This window comes from Leopardus geoffroyi, chromosome C2 (genome assembly GCF_018350155.1).
Source record: "Leopardus geoffroyi isolate Oge1 chromosome C2, O.geoffroyi_Oge1_pat1.0, whole genome shotgun sequence".
NCBI classification, from domain to species: domain Eukaryota; kingdom Metazoa; phylum Chordata; class Mammalia; order Carnivora; family Felidae; genus Leopardus; species Leopardus geoffroyi.
In genome coordinates, this window is record NC_059333.1 from 134,304,505 (window position 1) to 134,331,889 (window position 27,385).

Sequence of the window (27,385 nt, forward strand, 5' to 3'; positions counted from 1 at the left end):
CTCAAGGTATCATTTCTTCTTTGACCCACTGGTTGTTCAGTAGCATTTTATTGTATCTCCATGTACTTGTGAATTTCCAGTTTTCTTTGTGTGATTGATTTCCAATTTCATACCAGGGTGGTCAGAAAAGATGCTTGATATGGTGTCAGTCTTCATAAATTTTTAAGACTTATTTTGTGGCCTAACATGATCTATCCTGGAGAACATTCCATCTGCCCTTGAGAAGAATGTGTACTCTGTTGCCTTTGGATGGAATGTTGTGTACATATCTGCTAAGTTCATCTGGTCTTACATGTCACTTAAGGCCAGTGTTTCTTTACTGATTTTCTTTCTTTCTGATCTATCTATTGAAGAAGGTGGGGTTTTAAGGTCTCCTCCTATTATTGTATTGCTGTGTATTTCTCTGTTTAGGTCTGCTAATATGTGCCTTGTATATTTAGGCGCTCCTATGTCAGATGCATAAATATTTATAAATGTTACATCCTCTTGTTGAGTTGACCCCTTTATCGTTGAGGTTACCAGGTCCTCATAAGGGGTTACTATTCTGACTGCCAGCGTTGATCCAGCCAAGGGCTGGAGAATATAAGACATAGCCCATTTCCTCAAAAAGTTCATTTTCCGCTTGAGGAGATAAGGCTAACCCACATGAAACAATTAGAGAAATGAATAAGACTATAATTAAGTGTTAAATAATAGGGTAGAGACTCTACTGTATGAGTTTGGGGAAGAGACGGCATTGAGGGCTGGGCGAGTGTAGCCGCATGAATGGCTCAGAACTTAAAAGAATATTTTGTAGAAAGTAAGGTTTCCCTTTTATGTGATTCATTATTTTGTTTCTTTTTTTTTTCTGATCTAATTGTTCACATACACTAATTTCATATGCAGATAAAACATTGGATTAAAAAAAGCCCCAGGAAGAAGTTTGTTTTTCCTATAAAATAAGATAGGAAATAATAAACAAGATGATTGCGTAGTAAATTGTCCGTGAAGCAGTTTTCCTTTTAAAATTTCATTCTAAAATAATTGTGGAAATACTAACACTTCTGACTGTAAGACCTACTGCGCCTCCTTCGCTGTGGTGGGTGTGGCCCCAAGGCAGAAGCCCTGCCTGCTTACTGGTCTCTGCAAAGCTTTCCTTCCTTCCTTCCTTCCTTCCTTCCTTGCTTCCTTCCTTCCTTCCTTCCTTCCTTTTTTTTTTAAGATTTTATTTTTAAGTAATCTCTACATTCATCCTGGGACTTGAACTCACAACCCCGAGATCAAGTCACATGCTGTACCAACTGAGCCAGCCAGGAAGCCCCTGAAGCTTTCCTTCTGAATCCTGACTACCCCTGGATGTCCATCATCTCCCCTTGATGCCAAGCAATGATAGATTTAAGGATAAGAAGTGAGGAAAATAAATTCTTCCTCCTATGCTATCCTGAAATACTGAAGAACCAGCACAATTTAGGTAGAAAATTGTGATTTGAGGAGTTATGCCTAGAATCAATTGTATTTGCAGCTAAGATTACATGTTATATGATTCAACTTGCATGGCTTTTAAAATTCAGTATGATTTACCAAACAGTTATTAACAATTAAAGTTATGTAGCCACATCTTGAAATAGCTCTGTAGTATAGGAAGTCAGCAGGCTTTATAGTGTGCTGAATAAGGAATTACCATATACACAGTTGGGAAACATTGACAGTTTTCACACCAAAGTGGGCCACTTAAGTACCATTATTATAGATCATAAATTAAAATTCATTAGGATCAGTATTTTCACTGGAATGTAAAGTAGCGCTTATTTAGTTTATAGGAGCTCCGTGCTCACCATTAAGTTTTTCATTACTGGAGAAAACCAATAGATGTTATTGCAGTTTACATTGGACACAGACATACATTATGGTTTTGTAAATTTACTTTGAATAACTATTTCAGTGGCAGTGAATGTGTTTCACCAAAAGGGTATTGTCATGGTGTGCCTGAGTGGCTCAGTCGGTTGGGCATCTGAGTTTGGCTCAGGTCATGATCTCACAGTTCATGGGTTCAAGCCTGCTTCGGGCTCTGTGCTGACAGCTCAGGGCCTGGAGACCGCTTCAGATTCAGTATCTCCCTCTCTCTGCCCCTCCCTCTCATCTCAAAAATAAATAAAAATTTAAAAATTAAAAAAAGAGTATTTTCATGAAAATAATTGTATTCCATTGCGATCCTCTGCTTTCATAATTAAAGACCCTATTCTTTTCAGAGCAAGTGTAACCCATTGCATCAAATGATTTGGAAGCTTTAACCTGACCTTGAAAACTTCATTTTACAGGAATTGGAAATGTGTTTTCTTTGCATGGAGTTATTTTGAACACTGTAGGAAATATTATGGTATGGGAGTATGAGGTAGAAGGAATCACCTGAATAATTCTTATCAGAAACTGCTTTGAGTGAAGTCATTTGATTAGTTTTTAGACAAAAATATTATGGGGATCATTGCTATGAATGTCGTGGTGCAACCTGTTGAAGCTTTATTCTGAGAGGGCACCGGGCTGCCTTTGACAGTTTCCCGGTGTGTCTTAGGCATGACATCCACTGGGTCCTACAAGTAGCGTTAACTAGTAACCTTAGTGAAAAAAGACCCAGAGGGGAAATGTGCTCATTCTGTTCGTCTGGAATGGGACTAACTTTCAACAAATTCTAAGTGATTAGAGTATTGCAATTGTACATTTATGATAGTGTTTCTTTTTATTTTTATTTCATGAAGAAATAATTTCAGCCTGAAATGTATTTATTGAGCAGCAATAAAGAAGGTACAAACCTTCAGACAGCATTTAGAGCACTTTCCAACTATGAACTCACTTATCCATTATAAGAACCCTATGAGGTAGATACTATAAATAACACATGGGGGACACAGGTATTTTTTTTAATCTCTATTTTACAAGTGGGAAATGGAGGCATAGAGAATATGCAATACTAGCTCCCATTTTGTGGCTCATGGTATTTCTGTGGGTAACTTGTAAACTAAAAAGTTTATAAACTGTTGGATTATTTTGTTCTACCTTGGAATAAAGAAAAACGTTTCACAGCTATGAATAAGAACGCTACGATTGATTGACTTTGCTGTTTTTGTTAGTAAAATTCTGTTACTTCTATCCATGAATTATGTAGTTTTCTTTTGCTTTCTTGTCTCTCAGTTTGTCATTTCTCTTTTGGAGAGCCTTAAAATTTCCTTGACAACCCTAAAAAACACATATCCTTTGCCTTTAACATTTAAGGTTGACATTCATTTTTAGAAAATGATCATCTCTTTCTTTGCCTCTGGAAGCTTATGTTAATAAGGGCCATGATGGGGCGCCTGGGTGGCTCAGTCAGCTGAGCGACCGACTTCAGCTCAAGTCATGATCTCGCGGTTTGTGAGTTCAAGCCCTGCGTTGGGCTCTGTGCTGACAGCTCAGAGCCCAGAGCCTGTTTCGGATTCTGTGTCTCCCCCTCTCTGCCCCTCCCCTGCTTGCACTCTGTGTCTCCCTCTTTCTCAAAAATAAATAAACATAAAAAAAATTTTTTTTTTAAAAGTAAGGGCCATGATTCTAAACCTCTTAAGAGGAGGAGGGATGGGTTTGCATATCACTTTCAGAATCCAATCACAGTCTTTTGGGGTCTCTGAAACCCACCTGTGACCCTTCAGAGACCTACCCATAGCTTAAGGACACCTTTGTTGGTGGAAGCACAGGAGAATTTAGGGACTACAGTCCTTTAAAAGGGAATAACTTTCGAAAACTATTCATTACATGGAGTACATTAGCAAGCTGGGTCAAGTAGATGCCCTGTGGTTAGATGTAAGTGGACTACCTGTAACCCATCTGGATCATAATTCTGATGTATATTCCTCTGTATATAACTTAAAATTTTTTTCTTTTTTTATTTGTTTTTCAGCAGCTTGATTGTGACCTGTCTTGGGTAGAGGGTAATGTGGGGTATGTGTGTGTGTGTGTGTGTGTGTGTGTGTGTCCTGTAATTTGGATTGAATGCTAGGCATCATGTTTAATAAAGACTGAGGTAAAGAGTACTTATGCTGAGAAATGAACATGCCTCTTCCTCTTCTGGGTCATTAGTGTTGGGGAAGTTAAGCCAATCTAGTCCATAATTGAGCTGGTTTTGTATTTTGAGTTGCCATTGTTACCTTCAGTGTACCACTGACTTTACATTTCTCCACCAGTGGGCCACCATAACCTTGTGTTGAGGTGGGGGCTAGGGTCCCAGAGGGTCTACTCATTGTTCCTGTTCTGCCCTCAGCTTTCATCTACAAAGTCTGTGTGAGAAAGGGATCTCTCTCCATGTTCTTACCCCTCCTCCATGGTACACTGCCTGTTACTCGGTGCTGGGCTTCTGGGCGAGTCTGGGGGAGTTGTTGGTCCTCCTGGTCTCGTTTCAATATTAGGCAGCCCTCTGCTCCTGTGCATCAGGGCTGGGACCTTGTCAGCATTCCTGCCCTGCTTCCCATAGAAGGGAGTATCTGTGCTGAGTTTGGGCAGGAGACAGTTTTCTGCCCCTCTTCTGGTGGTAGTCAGGTTCTGTTTTTATTGGTGCAGGCTTCTAAGTCCAAGAGGTTCTCCTATCCCTTGGGGCAGTAGAGCTTTGCCTGGCTTTAGAGATAGACAGATTTTGCTTCTACCCTTCCCCCAGTGGACCTAGGAGAAAGACGGCTTGCTGCTCTTCCCTCAGGGGTGTAAAGCTTTTGCTTCAATATAGTAAGGTAGTTGGGGAAACAGGCAGTTTTAATTGCCTGTGACCTGGAGAGGGGTTCTCTCTCTTGCTCTCCCCTCCCCCATCTTTTTCAGGAGCACCCATGAAGAAGGCTTAAAAATGAGTACAAACTCTCCCTGTGTCTGGGACTCCTGGTTACTCTACACTGATGTACTAGCCCACACTTGGCCTTTATGGATTCCTTAAAATTTTAGCAGACCTCTCACAGGCCTCCCTGGTGGCCTCTTCCTCCATGCTCTGTCAAACATGAAACAGTTTCTATGTCTTGTCTCTCCTTGGAAGGGCTTGTCACTCTTTGGAATTTAGTCCCGAACTTGGTTGCTTTGTGACCACAGTTCTCTGATGAATAGAAGAAAACATGATTTTACAGATAGTCTGGCTTTTTCTTGTTATGGTAGGAGTGATGTTCTCTCTTGGCTTTGGCTTTCCACATTTTAAGCTATCAACTTTTTTTTTTTTTAATGTTTGTTTTTGAGAGAGAGAGAGACAGAGTGCGAGTGGGGGAGGGTCAGAGAGAGAGAGAGAGAGAGGGAGACACAGAATCCGAAGCAGGCTCCAGGCTCCGAACTGTCGGCACAGAGCCCAATACGGGGCTCAAACTCATGAACTGCGAGATCATGACCTGAACCAAAGTCGAATGCTAAACCGACTGAGTCACCCAGGTGGCCCTCTAAGCTGTCATCTTAACTTCTACTTAGTCACATGGGTGACCTTCAAGTCACCTATAGGTTCCCAAGCCATAAGCTGATCTGTGCCCTCATAGACTCCTTGCCAAAGTTGGGTCAGGGTGAACTCTTGGTAATACAGTAGAGGGCATCATGGGAGAGGGAACCCGCAAGGAGAAGAATCCATGGGCCAAGCAGCTTTCTGTTACTTGCAGTAAGAGGACTTCCACGTGAGTGGGAAGCAACATCTGACCATACCTAGCTTTTCTTTTATTCCTTTCAATCCATCTGATTGTATAAAATGACCTTCAAAGTGACCGACTTTGCTCTACATCCCTTTTTTTTTTTTTCCCCTTTTTTGCTCATCTTGGAGAGCACATCAAAGTTTTAACAATGAATGAAAAACCTTGGCAAGGTAACTCTGATGTGCCCAGCGTGACTTATTCCTTCAATTCAGGGTTATTGTTACTGAGCTTAAGAAAGACCAGGCCTTACTGTGCTCCTTTAAGGGGTCTCAAGTTGTTTCTGAGGGTGTTTTGTTTTCTGTTTTTAAGGATAGACATTTCTTTAACCTGGTGTTTCTTAACTCTCTTTAATCCTAGGCCCCCTTCAATCAACATAAAGATCTCAGGTCTTTCTTTAATGTTATTTATAAACGAAATTGAATAACTTGACTCAAACTGGAGGGACAAACGGCTGCTTAGTTTCCATACTGCCTCCCCTTCTTCATTGTGTTATGTCCTGCCCCCATCCCCACACTGACATCACTGCCTTTATGTAGAATTCAGCGTTTCAGGGTGGATGTAGAGGTGGGTTTTTTGGAAGCCGATTTTCCTCCAGACTGAACATTTGTCTTCTGTTCCTTCTCTTGGTGTCAATAAGTGCTGATAGCAGAAGTCCACCAGTGGGCCAGATTTGCATTCTCTTTGACCACTCAGAAGCTTTAGATGGTGAGGGCTTATAAGAGCCAGCTCTTTTTAAAAGTAGTTTGAGGCACCTCCATCTCGGCAGAAACTTGTGTTTTTTCCCTCTGGTGTTAGGTGATGAGTGCATGGAAGTTATATGCATTTTGTTTTCTTTAGGTAAAAAGACTATATATGTAGCACATATGGTTTGATAACTTTTCACTGTTAAATTCAGCTAACCTTAAGAGACAACACAGCAAATAGATTCCAGGTCTGATACTGATACAGCTGACCCTTGATCAACGTGGATTTGAATGTGTGAGTCCCCTCACACATGGACTTTTTGTCAATAAATACAATCTAGTCCTGTAAATGTATTTTCCGTTCCTGACATTTTGCTTAATAACATTTCCTCTGGCTTACTTTGTTGTAAGAATATAGTATGTAATACGTATAGCATGTACAATATGTTTTATTAATCAACCAATTATGTTATGGATAAGGTTCCGGTCGGTAGTAGGCTATGAACAGTTAAGTTTTTGGGGCATCAAAAGTTATACATGGGTTTTTCAACTGTGTGGGTGGTTGGTGCCCCTAACCCTCACGTTGGTCAAGAGTGAACTGTACTTGATCACTGCTGGACTGAAAAGTGAAAGCCAAGTAGAAGTGAGTAGGTGTGAGGTAAAGATTCTGGGACTTGGGCAAGCTGGGGGCCTGGATCTCCTGCCATTGAACCTCAGTTGTCCTCCCCTCCCACACAAGGACTTCCGTCCTTCTCTTTCCTTACTCTTGGCCAGAGGGGACTGGCCTGCCTTCACATCTTCTGGTTGTTTCCAGCCAGTGATTCTGGTCCACCCGCTGGTGAGGGCGAGCTCACACACCTGTTCTCCTTTTTGGTCTCTGAGCAAGCACATGCCTCTGTCGTGTTTCCTAATAGCTTCATCTGTCAGGGAGGAAGGAGGCTTTGGCGTGCTCTAGAGAGGACAGGATGGTTCTGGGCAACAGCAGATAGAGGGGGAAGAAGAGACAGGAGAGTCTCTGGTGAGGGAGGTCCTTGCTGTCATTACATCAGCCTGTGTTTGGGTGACCATCACGTTCGTGTGTCTACAGTGGATGATCAGAACTCACCAATCAAAACCTGGCTGGCTTGTGAAAAGCAAAGCGATGTTTTTAAAGCCTCAAGTATGGTGTTTAAGTTCCTGCCTATCCCACAGATGAGGGTGTGTGAGCACAGAAGAATGTTATTAATGTGCTTTGCAATTTGGCCTTTTCGTCTTAATGACAAAGAAAACTATGAATTTGAAATGTATCAATTGTAGTAAGTTAGAATCAATATGTTGTAACTGACAGAATAAAAGATTACAATGTTGAGGAAATGCTATATATATTCTTAATGGATAGATGGATAAGCACCTCCATTTATCTTTGTGACTTCTTTTTACTAGTGGCATCTAGAGATATAATTTATAAAGACTATAAAATTCCCTTACTTAATTACTATGTTGTCTTTACTGAAGGTACATGTGTGTTTTTAAAGGTAAAGACAATCCTTATTCTGAAAAATAGGAAATTTATACATTTGTTTCGTGCCCTTATGCATGGCTGATAACAAATTTAATTTCATGCCAACTTGCTTGAATAGATAGAAGGCAGTCTATGCTTTAGGGATCTGGAACAGCTATGATACAATGCATCTTATGGATACAATTGCCACAGTTTTTATGTCTTTTGCACTTTATTGTTCTGAGGATTCAATTGCAAAGAAATACTCTGCCTTGTGGCTTTTATGTTTTATCTTGGCATTTAGATCACAAAAGCCTCTATGGTTCATTTTGAAACTTTGAGGGAAATGATACCCATATGATTTAAAGTTTAAGTTTAATTACCTTCTGCAAATTGCTTTTGGAAGTATAGGTAGTCAAAAAGTAAGAGTGGTTTTAAATTGCAGATGCAGAGAATAGCATAATCACTTTCTAAAATGTAGAGGTTTTACTCAAAATAGATTCTTTCCAGAGCAGGAAAGTTAGAATTGCTTTTGTATAATATTGTTCATGCTCTTTTCTTTATTGCCACGGAAGTTATATTATCTCAATCTCCATGTCTATTCCCTATGTATGAATATAATGACTTACTGAAAATTTATCAAATATTTCACGTACCTCCTGAAAGACAATAGCATGTTTTAGGTTAAAATTGTGAAAATCGTGAAAGAGGCTTTGAGGTCATTTGAACGTGTAAAGAAAATACTAAAAGTGTCTGTCTGCACAGGGAAAGAACTTAAAATACACACAGAGGTGTGGCATTGACATCTTAAGGTGGGCACCTGTTACACTGTGCGAGAAAGTTAAGGGGTGTGCCGTTGGTGATACAGACTTCTTTAGAAATAGATGCTGCCGAAAGTTTTTCACTTGGTAGTGTTAATAACCTGTTGATATTGAAAGTACCTAGGTGACATTGTCCTAAGCACTAGCCTGGTGCATGCTAGTAGGCTTTAATAAACCCAACTCTAGAATTTAGAAGCACTCTCAGCTATAATCTAGGCCTCCGATGCAGATTCATTACCCCCACAACAGTAGAACCATACCTATCTGAAGTCTTCAGAACCGTGACTAATCTAATAGGAGACTCTGATGAGCCAGGAATCTCTGCTGGGATTTCAGTGTCTACTCACTTAACACACAATTTAGTGGTCACTACTTAGCTCTGTCTGGTCTTTTGGCATATATAGTTTCCAGAAATGTCTAGACATCTTAGTGTGTACAAGTGGTCAGGAAGTGGTGTTCAAACTTTAGTATGCATCCCCATCACCCAGAGTGTTACCTATGACGCAAATTCCTGGGCACTAACCCTTGGAGATCTGATTCCCTGAGCCTAGGGATCTGCTTTCTAATCAGCAACCCGGGTGGTTGTGAGGCAAGTGGCGTGGTGACAGCCCTTTGAGAAACACGAGTATGGGAGACGTGCACACACGCAGAGCCTGCTTTGTGGGTGTATGACCTGTGCGGTTGTGCAGGCCCCACACTCAGAAGGGTCCTGCACTTTGGCTTAATGCTCTTCTGTCACCTAAAATTCTTAACGATTTTGGACAAGGAGTCCTGCGTTTTCATTTTTCCCTGAGCTCTGAAAATTATGTAGCCGGCTTTCTGTACAGGATTTCATTGTGTATTATTGAAATTGTGTTTTTTGACACCCATGGACTGCAATTATTCAATAATGATTTTTTTTTTTTTTACTTGTTTATATTAGGCTGTAAACTCCAGGGCCCCTTCTCAGCTCTGTAAGTGATTGAGTATCATTTATCACAGAACATTCAATAGGAAATCTTAACAGAATGATTTTCTTGAAGAAATTTAATTTTTTTAAATGTTTATTTATTTAGAGAGAGACAGAGAGTGAGAGCATGCGTGTGTGTCGGGGAAGGGCGGGGGGGTGGGTGGGAAGGGGCAGAGATAGAGTAGAGAGAGAAGCCTAAGCAGGCTCAGTGCTATCAGCACAGAGCCCAGCGCAGGGCTCAGTCTCATGAACCATGAGCTCATGCCCGGAGCCAAGATCAGGAGTTGGACACTTAACCAGCTGAGCCACCCAGGAGCCCCTAAAAAATTTAATTTTTATTCCTAGTCTTGAACATAGATGCCTGTGTTTATGTTATTCTTATACACTATTTTTTTTCTCCCAGGATGGTACAAAACAGAAAAGAGAACGGAAGAAGACAGTCTCGTTTAGTAGCATGCCAACAGAGAAGAAGATCAGCAGTGCAAGTGATTGCATCAATTCGATGGTTGAGGGTTCAGAACTCAAAAAGGTTCGCTCCAACTCCAGGATTTACCACAGGTATTTTTTACTGGATGCCGACATGCAGAGCCTGAGGTGGGAGCCATCTAAGAAGGATTCTGAGAAAGCCAAGATTGACATTAAATCCATTAAGGAAGTGAGGACGGGAAAAAATACAGACATATTCCGCAGCAATGGCATTTCTGACCAGATATCTGAAGACTGCGCATTTTCAGTCATATACGGAGAGAATTATGAGTCGCTTGATTTGGTTGCCAACTCTGCAGATGTTGCGAACATCTGGGTTACGGGACTGCGGTACCTAATTTCTTATGGAAAACATACACTTGATATGTTAGAAAGTAGCCAAGACAACATGAGGACTTCTTGGGTTTCACACATGTTTAGTGAAATTGATGTAGAAGACCTTGGACATATAACTCTGTGTAATGCTGTGCAGTGCATCAGAAACCTCAATCCCGGTTTAAAAACTAGCAAAATTGAGCTCAAGTTCAAAGAATTGCACAAATCCAAGGACAAAGCTGGTACTGAAGTCACAAAGGAAGAATTTGTTGAGGTTTTCCATGAGCTTTGTACCAGACCTGAAATTTATTTCCTTTTAGTTCAGTTTTCAAGCAATAAAGAATTTCTTGATACCAAGGACCTTATGATGTTTCTTGAGGCAGAGCAGGGTGTGGCACATATAAATGAGGAAATTAGCCTTGAGATTATTCACAAATATGAGCCATCCAAAGAAGGTAAGGAAAAGGGCTGGCTTTCCATAGATGGGTTCACTAACTACCTTATGTCACCTGACTGTTATATATTTGATCCGGAACATAAGAAGGTCTGTCAAGATATGAAGCAACCTTTGTCTCATTACTTTATAAACTCATCTCATAATACATACTTAATAGAGGATCAGTTCCGAGGTCCCTCTGATATCACGGGATACATCCGAGCTCTTAAAATGGGTTGCCGGAGTGTTGAGTTAGATGTATGGGACGGGCCAGATAATGAACCTGTAATTTACACGGGCCACACCATGACCTCTCAGATAGTCTTCCGCAGTGTCATTGATATTATTAACAAGTACGCATTCTTTGCTTCAGAGTATCCTCTTATCTTATGTTTAGAAAATCACTGTTCTATTAAACAGCAGAAGGTAATGGTTCAGCACATGAAGAAAATTTTAGGAGACAAGCTCTATACAACATCACCCAATGTGGAGGAATCTTATCTGCCATCCCCAGATGTCCTGAAGGGGAGGATACTAATTAAAGCCAAGAAGCTGTCCTCAAATTGCTCAGGCGTAGAAGGGGACGTTACTGATGAAGATGAGGGAGCAGAAATGTCTCAGAGGATGGGAAAGGAGAACGTGGAGCAGCCCAACAATGTGCCTGTGAAGCGATTTCAGCTATGTAAAGAACTGTCTGAACTGGTGAGCATCTGCAAGTCGGTTCAGTTCAAAGAATTTCAGGTGTCATTTCAGGTTCAGAAGTACTGGGAAGTGTGTTCATTTAACGAAGTGCTTGCCAGCAAATATGCCAATGAGAATCCAGGGGACTTTGTAAATTATAACAAACGTTTCCTTGCTAGGGTTTTCCCCAGCCCCATGAGAATTGACTCCAGTAACATGAACCCTCAAGACTTTTGGAAGTGTGGTTGTCAGATCGTAGCCATGAACTTTCAGACCCCAGGCCTGATGATGGACCTGAATATTGGCTGGTTCAGGCAGAATGGGAACTGCGGCTATGTCCTTCGGCCGGCCATCATGAGGGAGGAAGTGTCTTTCTTCAGTGCCAACACAAAGGACTCCGTCCCTGGGGTTTCACCTCAGCTTCTTCACATTAAAATCATTAGCGGGCAGAACTTTCCCAAACCCAAAGGATCAGGTGCCAAAGGTGATGTAGTGGATCCTTACGTCTATGTTGAAATTCACGGAATCCCTGCCGACTGTGCGGAACAAAGGACAAAAACAGTGCACCAGAATGGGGATGCTCCCATTTTTGATGAAAGCTTTGAATTTCAAATCAACCTCCCTGAACTGGCCATGGTGCGCTTTGTTGTACTAGATGATGACTACATTGGGGATGAGTTCATTGGTCAGTACACAATCCCCTTTGAATGTTTACAGACAGGCTACCGCCATGTCCCCTTGCAGTCACTGACTGGAGAGGTCCTAGCACACGCTTCTTTGTTTGTCCACGTGGCCATTACTAACCGAAGAGGAGGAGGGAAACCACATAAAAGGGGCCTTTCTGTGAGAAAAGGGAAGAAATCCAGGGAATATGCATCTTTAAGAACATTGTGGATTAAAACTGTAGATGAGGTGTTCAAGAATGCCCAGCCCCCTATACGGGATGCCACAGATCTGAGAGAGAACATGCAGGTACGTTCTTGTGGTTAAGTATTTACTCAACGGCTTTTCTTCACAGTGAAGGCTTTGTTTTTCTAATACTGTGTTTGATTTTAAATAATTTGTAAATTCCACTTCGTTATTAGACCATTTACCACTAGTCTCATTTTTTTATCATTTAAATTTCCAAAACTGTAGTTGGTATTGAAAATATTGATAATGTATTAGAATCAATTTTTATTGAAACGAAATGTTATTAATATTAAAATAAATTTGCTGTCTCACATAACCATATCCTAGTCCTTGTTAATCCTAGTCCTTGTCTGCCTAACGGATCCCCATTTTTTTTTCTAAGAATGTACATGGGAATCTCTGGTTTTTCTGAATAAATAATCTTTATTATCTTTAGCTGGAGCACACTTTGAGGACTTACCAAAATAAAAGGGACAGGTTCCAGTCCTTTCTTCTGGAGCTACAGTACTAGGAAAATAGCAAACCCTTAAGTGAGCCATTGCATTTGTGTTTTGAGCCTCCTCTTGATTTTAGACGACAGCTATTTAATTGTTTAAGTAAAAGACATGTGGCATCTATATTTATTAGAAGTCTAAGATAATAATTACCTCTAAACTGTATAATCACTAAAAGCAATCAGGAATTAATGTGTAATTAAGGATCGTCCACATGTCCAGCAATATACTAAGGCCTGCCTCACAGAGTTAAGCGGCCCTAACCCGGCCCAGTGTGTGAGAGACCACATCTGTGGTAGCTGCTCGGCATGTGTTTGTATTATATATATGTGCGTTATATATGTGTGTATATATATATGTATTATATATATAATGTATCAGTTGATTTTATATATATATATAAAACCATTATGAGAAGAATGCCACCAGCAAGTAAACCTGATTCAGAATATTCAGATTTCAACCCTGTACTGATGTTATAGATACCTCATTACTAAAAAGACCTTACCACAATGGAGAAATTTTATTCTCTTTGTCTCCAAGTAAAAGCATAACAGAAATCCAAAGGGCTTTTCCCTGTTTCTCAGGGTGAAAATGGTTTGGTAAACCCTCAGCTCTGAGCAAGCCACACGGTCCCCTGCCACAGGGCTGCTGTTGTGTGTGTGACACAGCCTTCCCGTGAAGATTCTCCAGAGCTCGAACATCCTGTTTCCAGAGCTGCGTGTCTGCACTGACCCCGACAGGGCAGTCGGTGGCAGGGTTTAACGAGCACCTGCCAGGCATGCAGTCTGGGCCATGAGGACGCAGCTGTGAACAAGCGGTCCCTTTAGTTGGGAGTGGGCAGTGGGGGAGGGAATCAGACCGTGAGCAGGTAGGTGAATGAGCACATAGGTCAGTTGCAGACACAAGCAAGGGCTGTGAAGAAAATAAAACAGGAAGGGGTGATGGAATTATTGGGAGACCCTGCTGTCGATATCACAGCCGTGGTTTATTGTCACAAGCAGTCGACATACAAGTGATTTTGAGCAAAATGACATTGAGTTTGATGTCCATGTTTAAAGAGCTACTAATAAGAAAATGTTTAAATCTAAAGCAAAGTGCTACTCATTTCTAAGACTGGGGTATCTGAGAGCAGAAGGCACAGGACTTGGAAGGCTGGACTCCTCCCCTCTGGCCGCCATGCCCAGATAGGGACCCCATGTGTGTCTGGAATAACTCCTATTCTGGTTAGGATGTACCTGCTGTTATAGCATAGTGATTAAAAGCATAGGTCTCAACATCGGCAGATTCAGGCAAAATCTTGACTCCTTCACTTACCAGCTGTGTGTCCTTAGAGAAATAACAGAGAGAGGTTACAGCCGAGACTCAGTTTCTTCACCCACTGCGTGGCTCTTTGAGAGAATTAGAGGAGGTAGTACATAGTAAGTATGCCTACTGTAGCTTTGCACTTGGTAAGTGCTCAAAGAATGCCAGCTTATGGTGTTTTACACTCTCAAGAGGTTTTCTTTAACGGATATTTTAATGGCATACCTCTGGTGATTAGCAAAAAGAGAGAGGGAGAAACCTTGAAATCAGTGGGCACACTAATAGGGACGGTCTCCTGGTGGGCAGGCCTCCCCAGTAAACTGCAGTGCCCTCACAATTCCTTTCAATTTTCTGGTGGTTTACTGGCCATCTTTGGCATCCCTTGGCTGGCAGATCACTGCCTTCATCTTTATATGACTTTCAAAGCTAAGAAGCAGAGATAGAGCAGACTTTCTTATGCCCTCAGAGGAACAGACCATATCAAAACCTTGATCTTGGACTTCTAGCCTCCATAAGTGAGATAACAAATTTGTTGTTTAAACCGCACCCCCCCCCCCAAAAAAAAAATTCCTTTAGATTTGGAGCCGGCATAACCAGATGAGAGACATTCAAGTTTCTGTCTCACAAATACCCTTTTCCCTTTCTGATGGCTAACATATTTGACACTTACTTTAAACCTGATTTTTTTTTCTTTACCTCTTTTGAGTACAGAAGCCATTCTTTTTGTTTGCTCATGATTGCATACCAGCCTTAGCACCACTGTGAACTTTGATCGGAAAAGAGGCTTTACCCTTCAGAAGAATTTTACTTCTGATAAATTGGTATTGCAAATGTCTATAACTGTATTTACTTTGGAAAATAGCCAAATTTTCCTGGAATAAAATAATCATTAGCTAATTCTGTCATAACATTGTTAATAACCATTGTATCAGGCAGTTCAAATATAATCAAGTATATCAAGTAAAATATCCGTGAGAAATTAAGGCCTCTGGTTAATTACAAAGTGCCTCCTTTCTTTCCTCTTAACAGAATGCAGTGGTGTCATTCAAAGAGCTGTGTGGCCTCTCCTCTGTGGCCAATCTCATGCAGTGCATGTTGGCGGTATCTCCCCGCTTTCTGGGAGCTGATAACACACCCCTCGTGGTCCTGAATCTTAGCGAGCAGTATCCCACGATGGAGTTGCAGGGAATCGTGCCTGAGGTTCTAAAGAAGATTGTAACAACTTACGACATGGTGAGTTGTTGTTTGTACTTTTATGGAGCCCGAGTGAGAGAGACATCTTAAGACAGACGATATACCAGACATACTTAGGCGCTCTTGTTAAGATGTGCTTTCCTATCTCATGCTTCATGTGCCTCTGTTGGAAAAATTATTCCTCTGACTTCGCTGTATATGAAAGAGCTTACTCTTTTGTTGTTGTTTTAGAAAGCAGGATTCAGAAACACTTCTCTCAGTTGGATTAAATAGTCGTTAGCTTTTCAAGAATATATCTGAATTGATTTCTAAAGCATACACTATTTTCTACACATACATAGCAAAGAATTTTTTTTCATATTTCTCTGCAATCAGAGAAAATTTGCTCAGTTTTGTTTTGTTTTCATTTTTGAGACTGGTAAAAGTGAGAAGTTTAATTTTTTCTAAAATAAGTTTTAAACAGCATTAGGGGCAATTTCTTCCATCACATGATTATAATGTTTGATGCTTTCCTTCCTTACAGCAGCTTCTCTGAGATACCTGTAATTTGTAATCAACTTAACGTTAATGAGGTATCCTCAGGATAGCTAGAATATTACATTTGTGTGTTTACATAGATCTTGCATTTTCATAATCACATCCTGCTCTTATTGTGTTTTTCGGCTTTGCATAGCTCTAAGGGAGAATTAGTGGGTGAACAGCACTGTTTCACGCTCACAACGTAGTGGAGGTTGTCAGAACTCATGAGTGCTGGCTGTTGCTCTTACAGCCTGTGAGGTTTGGTGCTGTTGGGCAGCCCTCTCCCACATTGGCCAGGCTGTCAGCCTTTGCTCCTCAGGGTGCTCAGAGGTAAGAGGCCACACCCACTACGTCCTCCATGTGAAATGCATGAGCTAAGACCACAGAACCCTAGGCTTCATCCGATGTAGCCTGCTGTGTTAAAGATGAAATGGGATTTGCATCATAAACCCTAACAGAAAGATTTTTGACTGTTCTGTAAATTGATCTAAAAGCTTTAGTTTGGAGGGATTTCTACAATTCAAAGGAAAGAGACAACACGTTAGGTCAGCATTTCCCACAGTGTGTTCAGAGAAACCTTGGTTTCTTAGGATATGAGTAAATGTCACATGGGAGAAAGGGTTCCGTGGTGAAATAATTTGGGGAAATACTGCTTTGAACAAAATTAATCCTATGTCTTTACTGCAGGACTTCTTGGGGCCTTTTATTTGCTAACACAGTGAGTCCCCAAGAGGGCGATAGATACAGTATGCCCCGTTTCACAAATCGACTTGACCATGGCGTACTGTTCCTAAAAACAAATGTTTGAAATACCTTTTGCTCTTGATCTTCTTCACTTCTTGACCGTATTCACTCGAGTCTTCAGGTAAATAAGATCTGGAGGTACAAGTCAGTAGAACACAATATTTTAAAACAGCTTATCAGTTCATTACCTTAAAAAGGTGACTTGTGAGCTTTTTCCTAGATTCCTGTGCAGTAGCTGCAGATGCGAATTAGTCCCTACCATTTCTAGCTTAGAGTTCATGGTAGTGTAAGAGATATAAAGGGCCGAACGGTGGTCACTGCAAGCAAACTACAGAGAGTGGCAGTCAACCTGAAGAAAGGACGAAGGCCAGGGGCAAATGCATCTAAACCCTGGGGAGAGCCTTGTGTTGGGTGTCCCAGGAGTCACACGAATGAACATGAATCTCCCTTGTCCTCAGGAAGCCGTGCAGTCAACTAGAAGGTAGGAGGCAGCTGGGGAGCAAAACAAGAAGCTTATGCTGTGATCCTTTGTGGCCAAAAAAAAAAAAAAAAAAGGAAAGATAGAAGAGGTAAAAATGGGAAAGAAGTTTGAAGAGCTCTTTCATGCTGTGACCAAGGCCACCTAATTAGTTCCCACCTCCTCAAGTTTCATGAGGAGGGGCCAGAAGAAGTAGCTGATGTGTGTAAATCCTTCTTAACCTGAAGCAACAAATAAAACTGTCAGACATTTTGTAGACCTATTTTGTTCGCCAAAATCTAACATGACTTAGACCCTGATCTCTGTGGCAGTCATACAGTGGCATTTCTTCATGGTAACCTTTTTAACAGGGACTTCCTGAGAGTTGGGGTGGTGGTACCCCACGTAGGTGATAACAGGGTGGACGGAACACGGGTTAGGTCCCAGGACCTAGTCCAGGGGCTGAGTGCCAACCCTGAGCAGGAGGTTCTCAGGGTTCGTGGTCAAGAGGCTTATGGACGCGGGCAACCTCACAGCACCCGTCACCGTATTTGGCACAGGAATCACTCAGTGTTCTTGGTTCCCTGCCCCTTCCTCTTCCTGGGCTTAAATGATAACTCTTATTGCGTAACTCTTGTCTGCACATAGCTTTACAGTAGTGTGGTTGCGGAAGTGATAAGACAGAATGTTTTAGCTTGTTGAAAGTTTTTAAATTGTGAAATTACTCTTACATAATGTTTAATTGAAATAGCTCTGCTGTATTATACCCCTGGCTCTATTGATTTGTTCTGTTTTAACTCCCATCTGAAAAGCTACGCTATAAAATATTTAAAATTAAGTTCAGATTATTATAATTTGAATTTTAAAAACTGTAATATTGCTATAGCAATAACTCTTGTAATGTTTTTTAGTCCTTTTATAAGTAACTTAATGGTTTCTCACCTTGTGGCAATTAATGGACTAAAGGTAGATAAAAGAATATCAATGGGAAGTGTACTGAGGCCTTGGACAGCCTATAACTTTAAATATAGCTCTTTATTTTTGTAATGTTATATTGAGATTTGCCCAAAATTAACCTTGGGAATAAGATCTTATTTCATTTCATTGACTTCCCATTTATACTTCGAAGCCTCCAGGCGAGAAGTAAAAATAGTGTGAGAAATCCCCTCCAAAAGTCCTATGTCATTGCCAGTCTACACTGCTGAAGCCTGCCCTCTGGTAAGGGCAGGGCCATGACATGGCCTGTCTTAAGTGTACAGATATTTATTTATGCTATCACGGCTATGATTACTTTTCAGTGTCTAAACTCTTATTAATAAACCAGTATATCAGAAATACGCCAGTTGCTTTGTGAAAAAGGAGAATGCAGAGAAGGAATTGGACATGGAAATGTGAACAACGTATAAGCCACTCTGGAGGCTAGAAAAGAATGCCCAGGTGTAGGGTGGCCACACGTCTTGGCTTTCCTGCTGATACACCTGTTATCCCAGAATCATTATTACTAATTTTCCCTTTAACTCTTAGAAGTGTCTTTGCTTAGATAATTAGTTGTATGGTCACCCTCTCCATAGCCCCTGGATTGTCCTAATGGCTCCTGTGATTACCACCAACAAATGGGTTTTTAAATCTGCCCAAATTGTGTTTTTGCCCTATTTGTGGTAACTTCTTGGGTCCTGGAAATGATGACGTTTAACCCTGGGTCAAAGCCATTCATGAGTCAAAGCAGATGTCAAAGCCATTCAGGAGTAGAGGAAGAAGAGAAGTACAGATACCTTCTTAGACTAGGCAGATCAGGGGTGGGGGTTGTTGAAAATAGGGACTGGACTGGTATGGAGAGTGGGAATGTCCATGTGTTGTCAGACAAATAAGCCTTTTCTTCCCTTGAGATGTTTATAATTTAATAGAAGAGGTAAAGTGTATCCATAGAGGGTAAAATGATACCTAATAGATATTTTTAAATATGTAAACAAATTATTTGGATATTTGTGGGCAAGAATGGTCAGTTTCAGGTATAGGGATTAGGAAAACTTCAGAGAAATATTGGCCTTTGAGCTAGACCTTTAAGAATGAGTCACATTTTGGGGCGCCTGGGTGGCGCAGTCGGTTAAGTGTCCGACTTCAGCCAGGTCACGATCTCGCGGTCCGTGAGTTCGAGCCCCGCGTCGGGCTCTGGGCTGATGGCTCAGAGCCTGGAGCCTGCTTCCCATTCTGTGTCTCCCTCTCTCTCTGCCCCTCCCCGTTCATGCTCTGTCTCTCTCTGTCCCAAAAATAAATAAATGTTGGAAAAAAAAATTTATGAAAGAATGAGTCACATTTCAACAGGTAGAGATGATAAAAAGTAGGCTGTTGAAAGCTGAGTTCACAGAGTGAAACATGCTCAGAAATGTGGAAGCACATCTGGGAAATTAACTTTTGGACTGTGGTCATTCCTGCACATTTCTGAGCAGCAGTACAGGGCCAAGCTCAGACTTGGGTATTATAGACTATAAGAGGGTTAGAGCGAAAGACAGCTCAGAGAACACATGATGATGAGTGCCTTCATTTTACAGATAATTAAATGGAAACCCTGTGGCACATCAAATTAATGGCAGAACTAGGTTTAGAGCCCGAAGAGTGTCTTTGTCCATTTTTTTTCTGCAATCCAGATCAGGAAAATTAGCCATGTGTGGTATGTAGATGAGTGATCAATATACAGATAAAGCCCAGATATCTTCAATAATAATAATCCAAAGTTGTTCATGTGGGGCTCTCAAAGTAAGAGGTAACTCGTTCCTGATTCCTGTTCCTCATGAAGTTGGAAAATAATTCATATTTCATACTTCGGTGTATAGTAAAAGGGAGATTCAATGAGCTTACTAAGGAAGACTATTTCAATAGTTAGATCAAATTCCGCTCAAAGAAATCTGGCTATAGGTATCTGAACATATCTGTTCAGATATTACTTCAGAAAACAAAACATTTAAATATTTTACTTAAAATTTATGTAAATGAACTTGAATGCATTCACTCTTCACAATTAAATGTCAAGATTGAGCTTGTTCTCTCATGTAATTAAAAGCTGTTCGGGACGTCTGCATGGCTCACTCAGTTAAGTGTCCAACTCCTGATTTCAGCTCAGGTCATTATCCCATGGTTGCGGAATTAAGCCCTGTGTCAGACTCTGAGCTAACAGTGTGGAAACTGCTTGGAGTTCTCTGTCTCTCTTTCTCTCTCTCTACCCCTCCCCTATTGATGCACTTGCACTCTCTCTCTCTTAGATAGGTAGGTAGGTAGGTAGGTAGGTAGGTAGGTAGGTAGGTAGATAAACTTTTAAAAAACAGCCTGGTGGGAGAAAATAAGGATGTTGTAACCTGAGTTTAAGACATTCTAGTGAATGCCTGGATATTCTTTATGATATATCGTGCTCTTAAGATTATATCTGTACTGGCATTTCAAGGCTCAACCTTCCCCTCCCACCAATATCAGTGATCTAACTCATAGTCGTTTTAAATGAAAGTGATTTTTACCACCCTTTTAATATTGATGAAAGTTATTATTCTGCTCTCTAGCTCTCTTTTTTTTATTAGTTTCAGATTTCAGACTAGAAGTTTCTAAATTTTTGTGAGATCTGTCCTAAAATATAGAGACCAAGGCGTCAACACCTTCCCTCTTTAGAAAGAAAACATTGGCAGTGTTCCATAAAAAGAAAGTTCTCCTTAAATGTTTTTTCCACTGGGCTTTGGGGATAGTATTCAAAGTAGAATAAGCCAGACACTGAAAGATAAGTACTACGTGATTCCCCCTTGGGTGAGTTATCTCAAAGAGTCAAGGTCCTAAAACTAGAGACTGGCATTAGCCACACAGCATCAGGCCACTAGTCAACAGAAACGTGTTGTTGATCTAAAATTTGTAAAGAAGATGGCTCTCGCATTAAGGGGTTCTTAGTACAACTTTTTTAAGAAAAAACGTGTTTCCTTGATTTTTCAAGCTATGGTTTTCTAATATGGAATATGGAATACATTTCGGTCATTGTAGTTAAATTGAAGACGAAGTTGTAGGCAATGAAAAGAAGAAAAAGTACAAAAAAATAATGGCTGATTCTGTTCCAGGCAGTAGGGCTGTTCAGATGCACAGCGGTGGGCACTTGGGCAGCCCCTGTCTATTCAGAGTTTATCTAGAAATTCATTCTTACCATTGCAGTACCTTTGTATCGACTTTCTATTTAAAATTTGTCTGTTTCAATCTTTTGCAGCTTCACAAAAATCTTTATTTTAATTGCTTTCACATTTAATTAAGAAAGCATACTCTGAGGAATCCATTTATCCAGTAGACAATACTGGGTTTTTTTAGTGTTAAACAGGAGGAACCCCATGCTCTGTCTAGGAGGATATTATTTGCTCTCTGAGTGTTTTTGTATAAATTACTGAAGAGTCCCTTCTAACTCATTACTTTAAGTATTTCTTTGAAAAAAAAAAAAACAGTTTCTTTAAATAAAACATGTGAAATGACATGTTAGCAATTAGCATCCAACATCAGGAGCACTCTGCTTTATCTTGTTGGTATGATTTCACATATTTTGTCTTACCACTGCTTAATGCAGTGAAGAGATAAATCACACTTCATAATTAATGGAGTCGGCCCATCTGGACCGAGCCAGAGATGATCTGTAATAAGGCTGCTATTGATCCCATCTCCTTTGTGGCTCTCTTTATCACTCTACTGCCTCAGAACTTAACATCAAAAGCTTCTTTTAATTGAAGGTGTCAACCTTTCCAACTTTTGTAACTATAGAAAAAAGACCCGATGGAATATTATGCTTTGGGATAAGACTGAGCTTAGATGTGTGTGTGTAGGTATGTGTGTATATGTGTGTGTAGGAAAGGTGGGTATATCCTGCAGAGGGAAGATCAGAAACCCAAAGGCTATAGTCTAATTCAGTGACAGGGGAGGTCCAGCCAGTGATGTGTCCAAAAGCAGTTTCTGTGGAGTCATCAAAACCATACAGCTGAGCTACTCCAAAATGGTTCATGCTGCCAAGCAGATAGAAGGAAGAAGGAATGTTAAAGACACAGTGTGGTGACAACATCACACATGTGATGAGATCAGATACAGCGGGCTGCCACTCAGTAATCAGATGCAGGGAGATTGGGAAACTTTTGGAAGATGGGGCTTCAGGGTGTGCACACAGTGGTGATTATAGACTATTTCTGATCAGTTTTCTAGTCTTACATGTCTCCACAGAAACTGAGAAGCACATATTCAGAAGTATTCTTATGTGCGTGTGTGCACACACACACACATACACACACACACACACACACAAGAATAGCATTTTAAGGGCTGACAGTACCTTTGAAAGAAAGACTTCATTGTATAGCAATTTTTATCAACGAAATCTGATACTCAGCTCTGAACTCTCTGGGAGGACAGACATGAAAACCTTAATGGAGTTCAACGTGTTGTCAGATGGTGTCTTCAGGCAAGAAATGATAAACGGTATTAAGCAAGCACTGTAGCATGTAATGTACCAGCAGTCTGATTTAAAATTTCGAAGTAAGCTAGGAAAGAGTAATGTGGTTGGAGCTGTCTAACCATATTGGCAAACGAGAAATGGGAGCCTGCTCTTGAAATCACTGCAGTTCTTGGGTAGATTTCATTTGAAGGAAGGCCACCAGGGGAGCTGTGCAGTGGTTTGGGGCCATGTATTTGGTGGGTCTCCGCTGTTTTACTTTTCTGTTTAGAGCCTTTCTTTTGCTTTTTAAAGGGGCAGAGCTAGATTGCTTATTTTGCAAACACTTAATTTCACTGAATCTGGTAGAAGATATGTGTAAATATATCTGAAACCTAAAGCTCCAGAAAAGTTAGGGAACTTCATTCTAAACCATGCTTTATGTAAGAGAACACTACTACATTTTTGATAAAACTAAGATCATTGAAGTATTGTGATTTTTTTTTCCTATCCAAGAACAGAGGAATTACCTGTTCCCATCAAATTCCACATTGCATTTTAGATTTTGCTCTTATGTAATTTCTTCAAAGTTTATTTTTAATATTGTCTCGCCTTGACCAGAAGCATTTCAGGTTTCTGCATTGGGTAAAGGTGCCTCCTTGCGTTGTTTGCTAAGTTCTTCTTTCTGTCAAGAACCCTTCCAGGAAATTAAAAAAATAAAAGGACTGTACACATATGTAAAACAGCGTTCCTTGCTCTGTAAATAATATACACTGTTCTTTTGCTCAGTCAGGATGTATACTGGTGGCTTTTCGAAACTATGAGGAAGCATTTAGTTTCCTTATCCTAATTTATTTAGTAAATGTTTTGTTTCCACTAGACTTTGAGCAAGTAAATGCTCATTGAGCAGAGCAGGTAGCACTGTGGTCTTCTCACTTCTGTGGCCAGTTCATCTTCCCATGACCTTATGCCTCTGTGGCAGATAAGTGCAAACTTCACACTCAACTCAGCTAGCAAAGAAAAATGTACCTTTCCTGTCTCTTTCAGGAAGGAGGTGGGTATTCCTCAGTTTTCATTCACTTAGTAAACTTGATCCATTGTATTGATTTAATCATCTACTTTGGACTATAAATGCTCAGTCTCTCACACTTTCTTTCCCGCTGCTTCTCTACAAAGTGGCCACTTGTTGCCTGGAGGGGGGTGGGTTGTAAAAGGGTTCTTTCTGTGTTCTTACTAAAGAATCATTCTTTTTTCTTTCTTTCTTTCTTTCTTTCTTTCTTTCTTTCTTTCTTTCTTTCTTTCTTTCTTTCTTTCTTTCTTTTTCTTTCTTGAGACAGAGAGAGCATGGGAGGGGCAGAGAGGGAGAAGGTGGGAGAGAATCCCAAGCAGGCTCTGCATGGTCAGCGTGAAACCCGCTGTGGGGCTCAAACTCTCGAACTGTGAGACCATGACCTGAGCCAAAACCAAGAGTAGGATGCTTAACTGATTGAGCCACCTAGGCGCCCCTAAAGAACATCATTCTAAAGCTTGCCATCCTCTCCCTCACCCCCATTCACCTTAAGGCTGGTTCTTGCCATGGAGGGATCTCATAGCTCCCTCCAGTCACTCAGGACTTCAAGAGACACTTCTCCTTCACTGCTCCTTTCTTCCTCCCATCCAGGCGCCACCAACCACAAAATGGTTTATAAAATATGACCATACATGTGGGGGAAAAATAACTTTACGCTCTCCCCATAACACCTATGTTCCTGCTGCAGCCCCGCGCAACCCCCCCCCCCCAAATATCAGCATTCCCTCCCCACTGCTTCCCTCCCCCCTGCAGCACATCTTCTGGATCGCTATAAAGACGGTCCTGAAATACCAGCTAGAGAAAGACCCGGAAAGGAGCCAGAAGGTAGAGTTAGAATTATGATGTGACAACTTTAAGAACCCTGTTAGCTAAAGGGATTGTGATCATCAAGAGAAACAGAGCCAGATTGTTCTCTGTGACCTTTGCTATTGGCTATAAGCCAATAACATTCTTCTTAGAGCATCTTGGTAGCATCCGTTTGGTGTGTTTGGATTAATGAAGTTACGTTAAGCTTAATATTGTGAAGTGAGAAAAAGAAGAGAAAAATAACTTTAAGGACATGTATGGCATGTATTCCTCTAGCAATTGAAGTTTTCCAGAATCAGAATTTTTGATTTGCTAGTAAAACATCCATCAAACACTATTAATAACATACAGCTCTTTAAAAAAAATGTTTTTACAGTGTCCAGAATCTGTTTGACATCTTAAAGCTTGGAATTATTTTTGTAGTGTCCACAGAATGGTATCATCTCTACATCTAGTTTTGTGGGTGTGATTGTCCTCTTTTGTGGAAATCCTTTTTAACCAGAAAAGCAATGATCAAAGACACAAAGAACCTAATTGGCTTTCAGCACGTGATAGTCTGTGTGTCTTTACACAGCTTGTGAGTTCCATATCCTTTTAGATTCACAGAAATGAAGATTAGCAGACCTAGAACATGCACTTCATAGCTCACTGATGCATTCAGCCTGCTTCTCCCCTTGCTTGGGGACCCTCTGATCCTCTCACCTTGGACCCAGCGCACGGCTGTGTCTCTCCTTGACTTCTAACCTTTGCTGTTGGTACACAGGTGGCTGTGCCACCTCTACTTGCAGCTAGCTACTGGCTGCTACTTGGGAAGAGAAACCAATGTGTTGATCTGCATCTCTGTAAGCTTGCAGAGACCTGAGATGGAAACCCTGGAGCTCCCCAAGTATGGGCACCCCTTCGAAACACCAAGCACTTCCTGGGCCACACTCCACTGGAGGACCTAGGAAATGCATCTTCACCGTTGAACTTAAGTAGTTTTCCTAACAGTGGCAGTTTCTGACCAGGTGGGGAGTTGGGGAAGTCAATCCTGTGGCAGTTCTCCATTCCACCTCGGAGAAGTGGCTGCCTTTGCCCTCGTGTCCAGCTCCATCTGGGCTTCAGAATGTTCTCCAGACAGTTAAATGGAGATAGTTTGCCACCGGTGCTGGCTTCAAAGTGCTGGCTACAATTAGCAATTAGGAATGACACATGAGAGTTTCTGTTCAGAAGTATTTTTTTTTTGTCAAAGATTCATCAAAAGGATGAATTGTTTAATATTTCATTGTGTCCCATTGTCCATCTTCAGGTTAAAGTTTAGAAAGCATGTAAACTACAGTGATAATATGATTTTTATTGTTTAGAATCTTGATGTTTTCAGTATCATTCCCTGACTTTCTCAATGTGAGATCCATTCACCGATTAACTTGATTTATTACCACCCATTTTTGTGTAGTTTAGAACGGGATATGCTTTTCCATTTAGAAATTCAGTTGCAAGTGTAATTCGGAGTTGAGTTAAAAAGATTGAAGTTACACCAGATACTTGTATAAAATTGTTAGTGGTGATGCACAGACTTGTTTGTAAATGCAGTGATGAGCTCCTCTGTTTTGGGCACATGCTCTTTGGACATGCAATCACACTTTAGAAGACAACTCTCTAAGAAATGGGATAATTTGAATGGAACCAACTCCATGAAAATGAAGCTATTGAAGTAACCAGTTTAGATGAAAAAACGTCTATTTCAGAATTGTTTTTGAGAAAATGTAATTCTAGACACTTACTTGAACTATCTTCTGGCATCTTTTCTTGGGCAGTTGGGGTATATTCATTTCTGACCTTTTATGTCCCTAGTTATGAACTGGAAAAGAAAATTTTAAAGGTGTTTTTCCACAGCCTTTTGAATAATGAGGTAGTGGTTTTTCTCCACAGCTAGATGTGGGTAATATATAACATTTGACACTACATGAGATTTGAAGCCTATGTTTTGTTGATATGTACATTTGACTTCATGCTCATGAGAGAAATAAAAATCAGCCCTGCGTGTAGATTCCTTATTTCTTGTTTTCGTATGAGCAGGAGTGCACACCCTGAGCCTCACCAAACCTCTCTAGTCTGCACGAGCCTGGGTGGTGACTGCCCTCTGCACATGGACCCCTCTCTCGGTGGGGATTACACAAACTGTCACTCATTCTCTTTTGACAGCTCCTGTTTTTCATTCTGTTCACTTTTATTCCCCCATATTGTTGTAAAATAATTAATGCCACTCACCCCACAGAAATAGCCACCTTTAATATCAGAAATCTGATTTCATGACCACATGAATTTATCAGGAATAAAAATAGCACTTAACAATGGCTTTGAAGTCTTTTCTAACTTAATTGGGGCATTTAAATTCCGAACCATAGGAAAACTACTCTCACGGTAAACTCAGTGGGTGGACGATATGATGTGTTCAGAGTTAAGTTGAACTCTACAAGCTTAATTACCAATTAACTTAAAAATAACATGTTAGGTAGTTTCAAATATTTATTTCCCTACTACATTTAGTATTAGTCACATCTTTAGGGCTAAATGGTTTAGATTTTTATGTGGAGATTTTATATAGGAAATCCTTTAGCAACTTACAGAAATCTTTAATTCCAGTATTTTCTTTGATATCAGCTTTGATTATTCTGGTTTTCTTTAAAATCGTGACACTCCCTCACTGCAGGATGGCTGTGTGGAGTGACACCATCTTTATATCATCATATGGGCATCAAATGATTTTAGCTTTTAAATCACTTATCTGGTGCCAAAAGCAAAAACAAACAAACAAGTAAACAAACCTAAGAGATGTAGCTATTTGAGTATTTAACTAAATGGTACTAGCGTGGTACTTAACTGATTTTTAGTTGATTTCCTAAAACGGAGCTCTCTGTCTTTGCTATGAGTCGGTGGAAGTCTTTGACCAATGTTAGGATTCTCCATAACCAAATCTT

The 27,385-nt window shown here is 40.6% G+C and overlaps 1 protein-coding gene across 2 annotated transcripts in view; it reads left to right on the forward strand.

Annotated features, from left to right (window-relative positions):
* PLCL2 (phospholipase C like 2) overlaps positions 1-27,385 on the forward strand; it is a 191,606-nt gene that overhangs the window by 106,486 nt on the left and 57,735 nt on the right. For both annotated transcript variants that reach the window (XM_045503720.1, XM_045503721.1), the window contains exons 2-3: positions 9,982-12,468; positions 15,237-15,440. In XM_045503720.1, the coding sequence (XP_045359676.1) occupies positions 9,982-12,468; positions 15,237-15,440 (2,691 nt within the window). The remainder of the gene's footprint in view (positions 1-9,981; positions 12,469-15,236; positions 15,441-27,385) is intronic.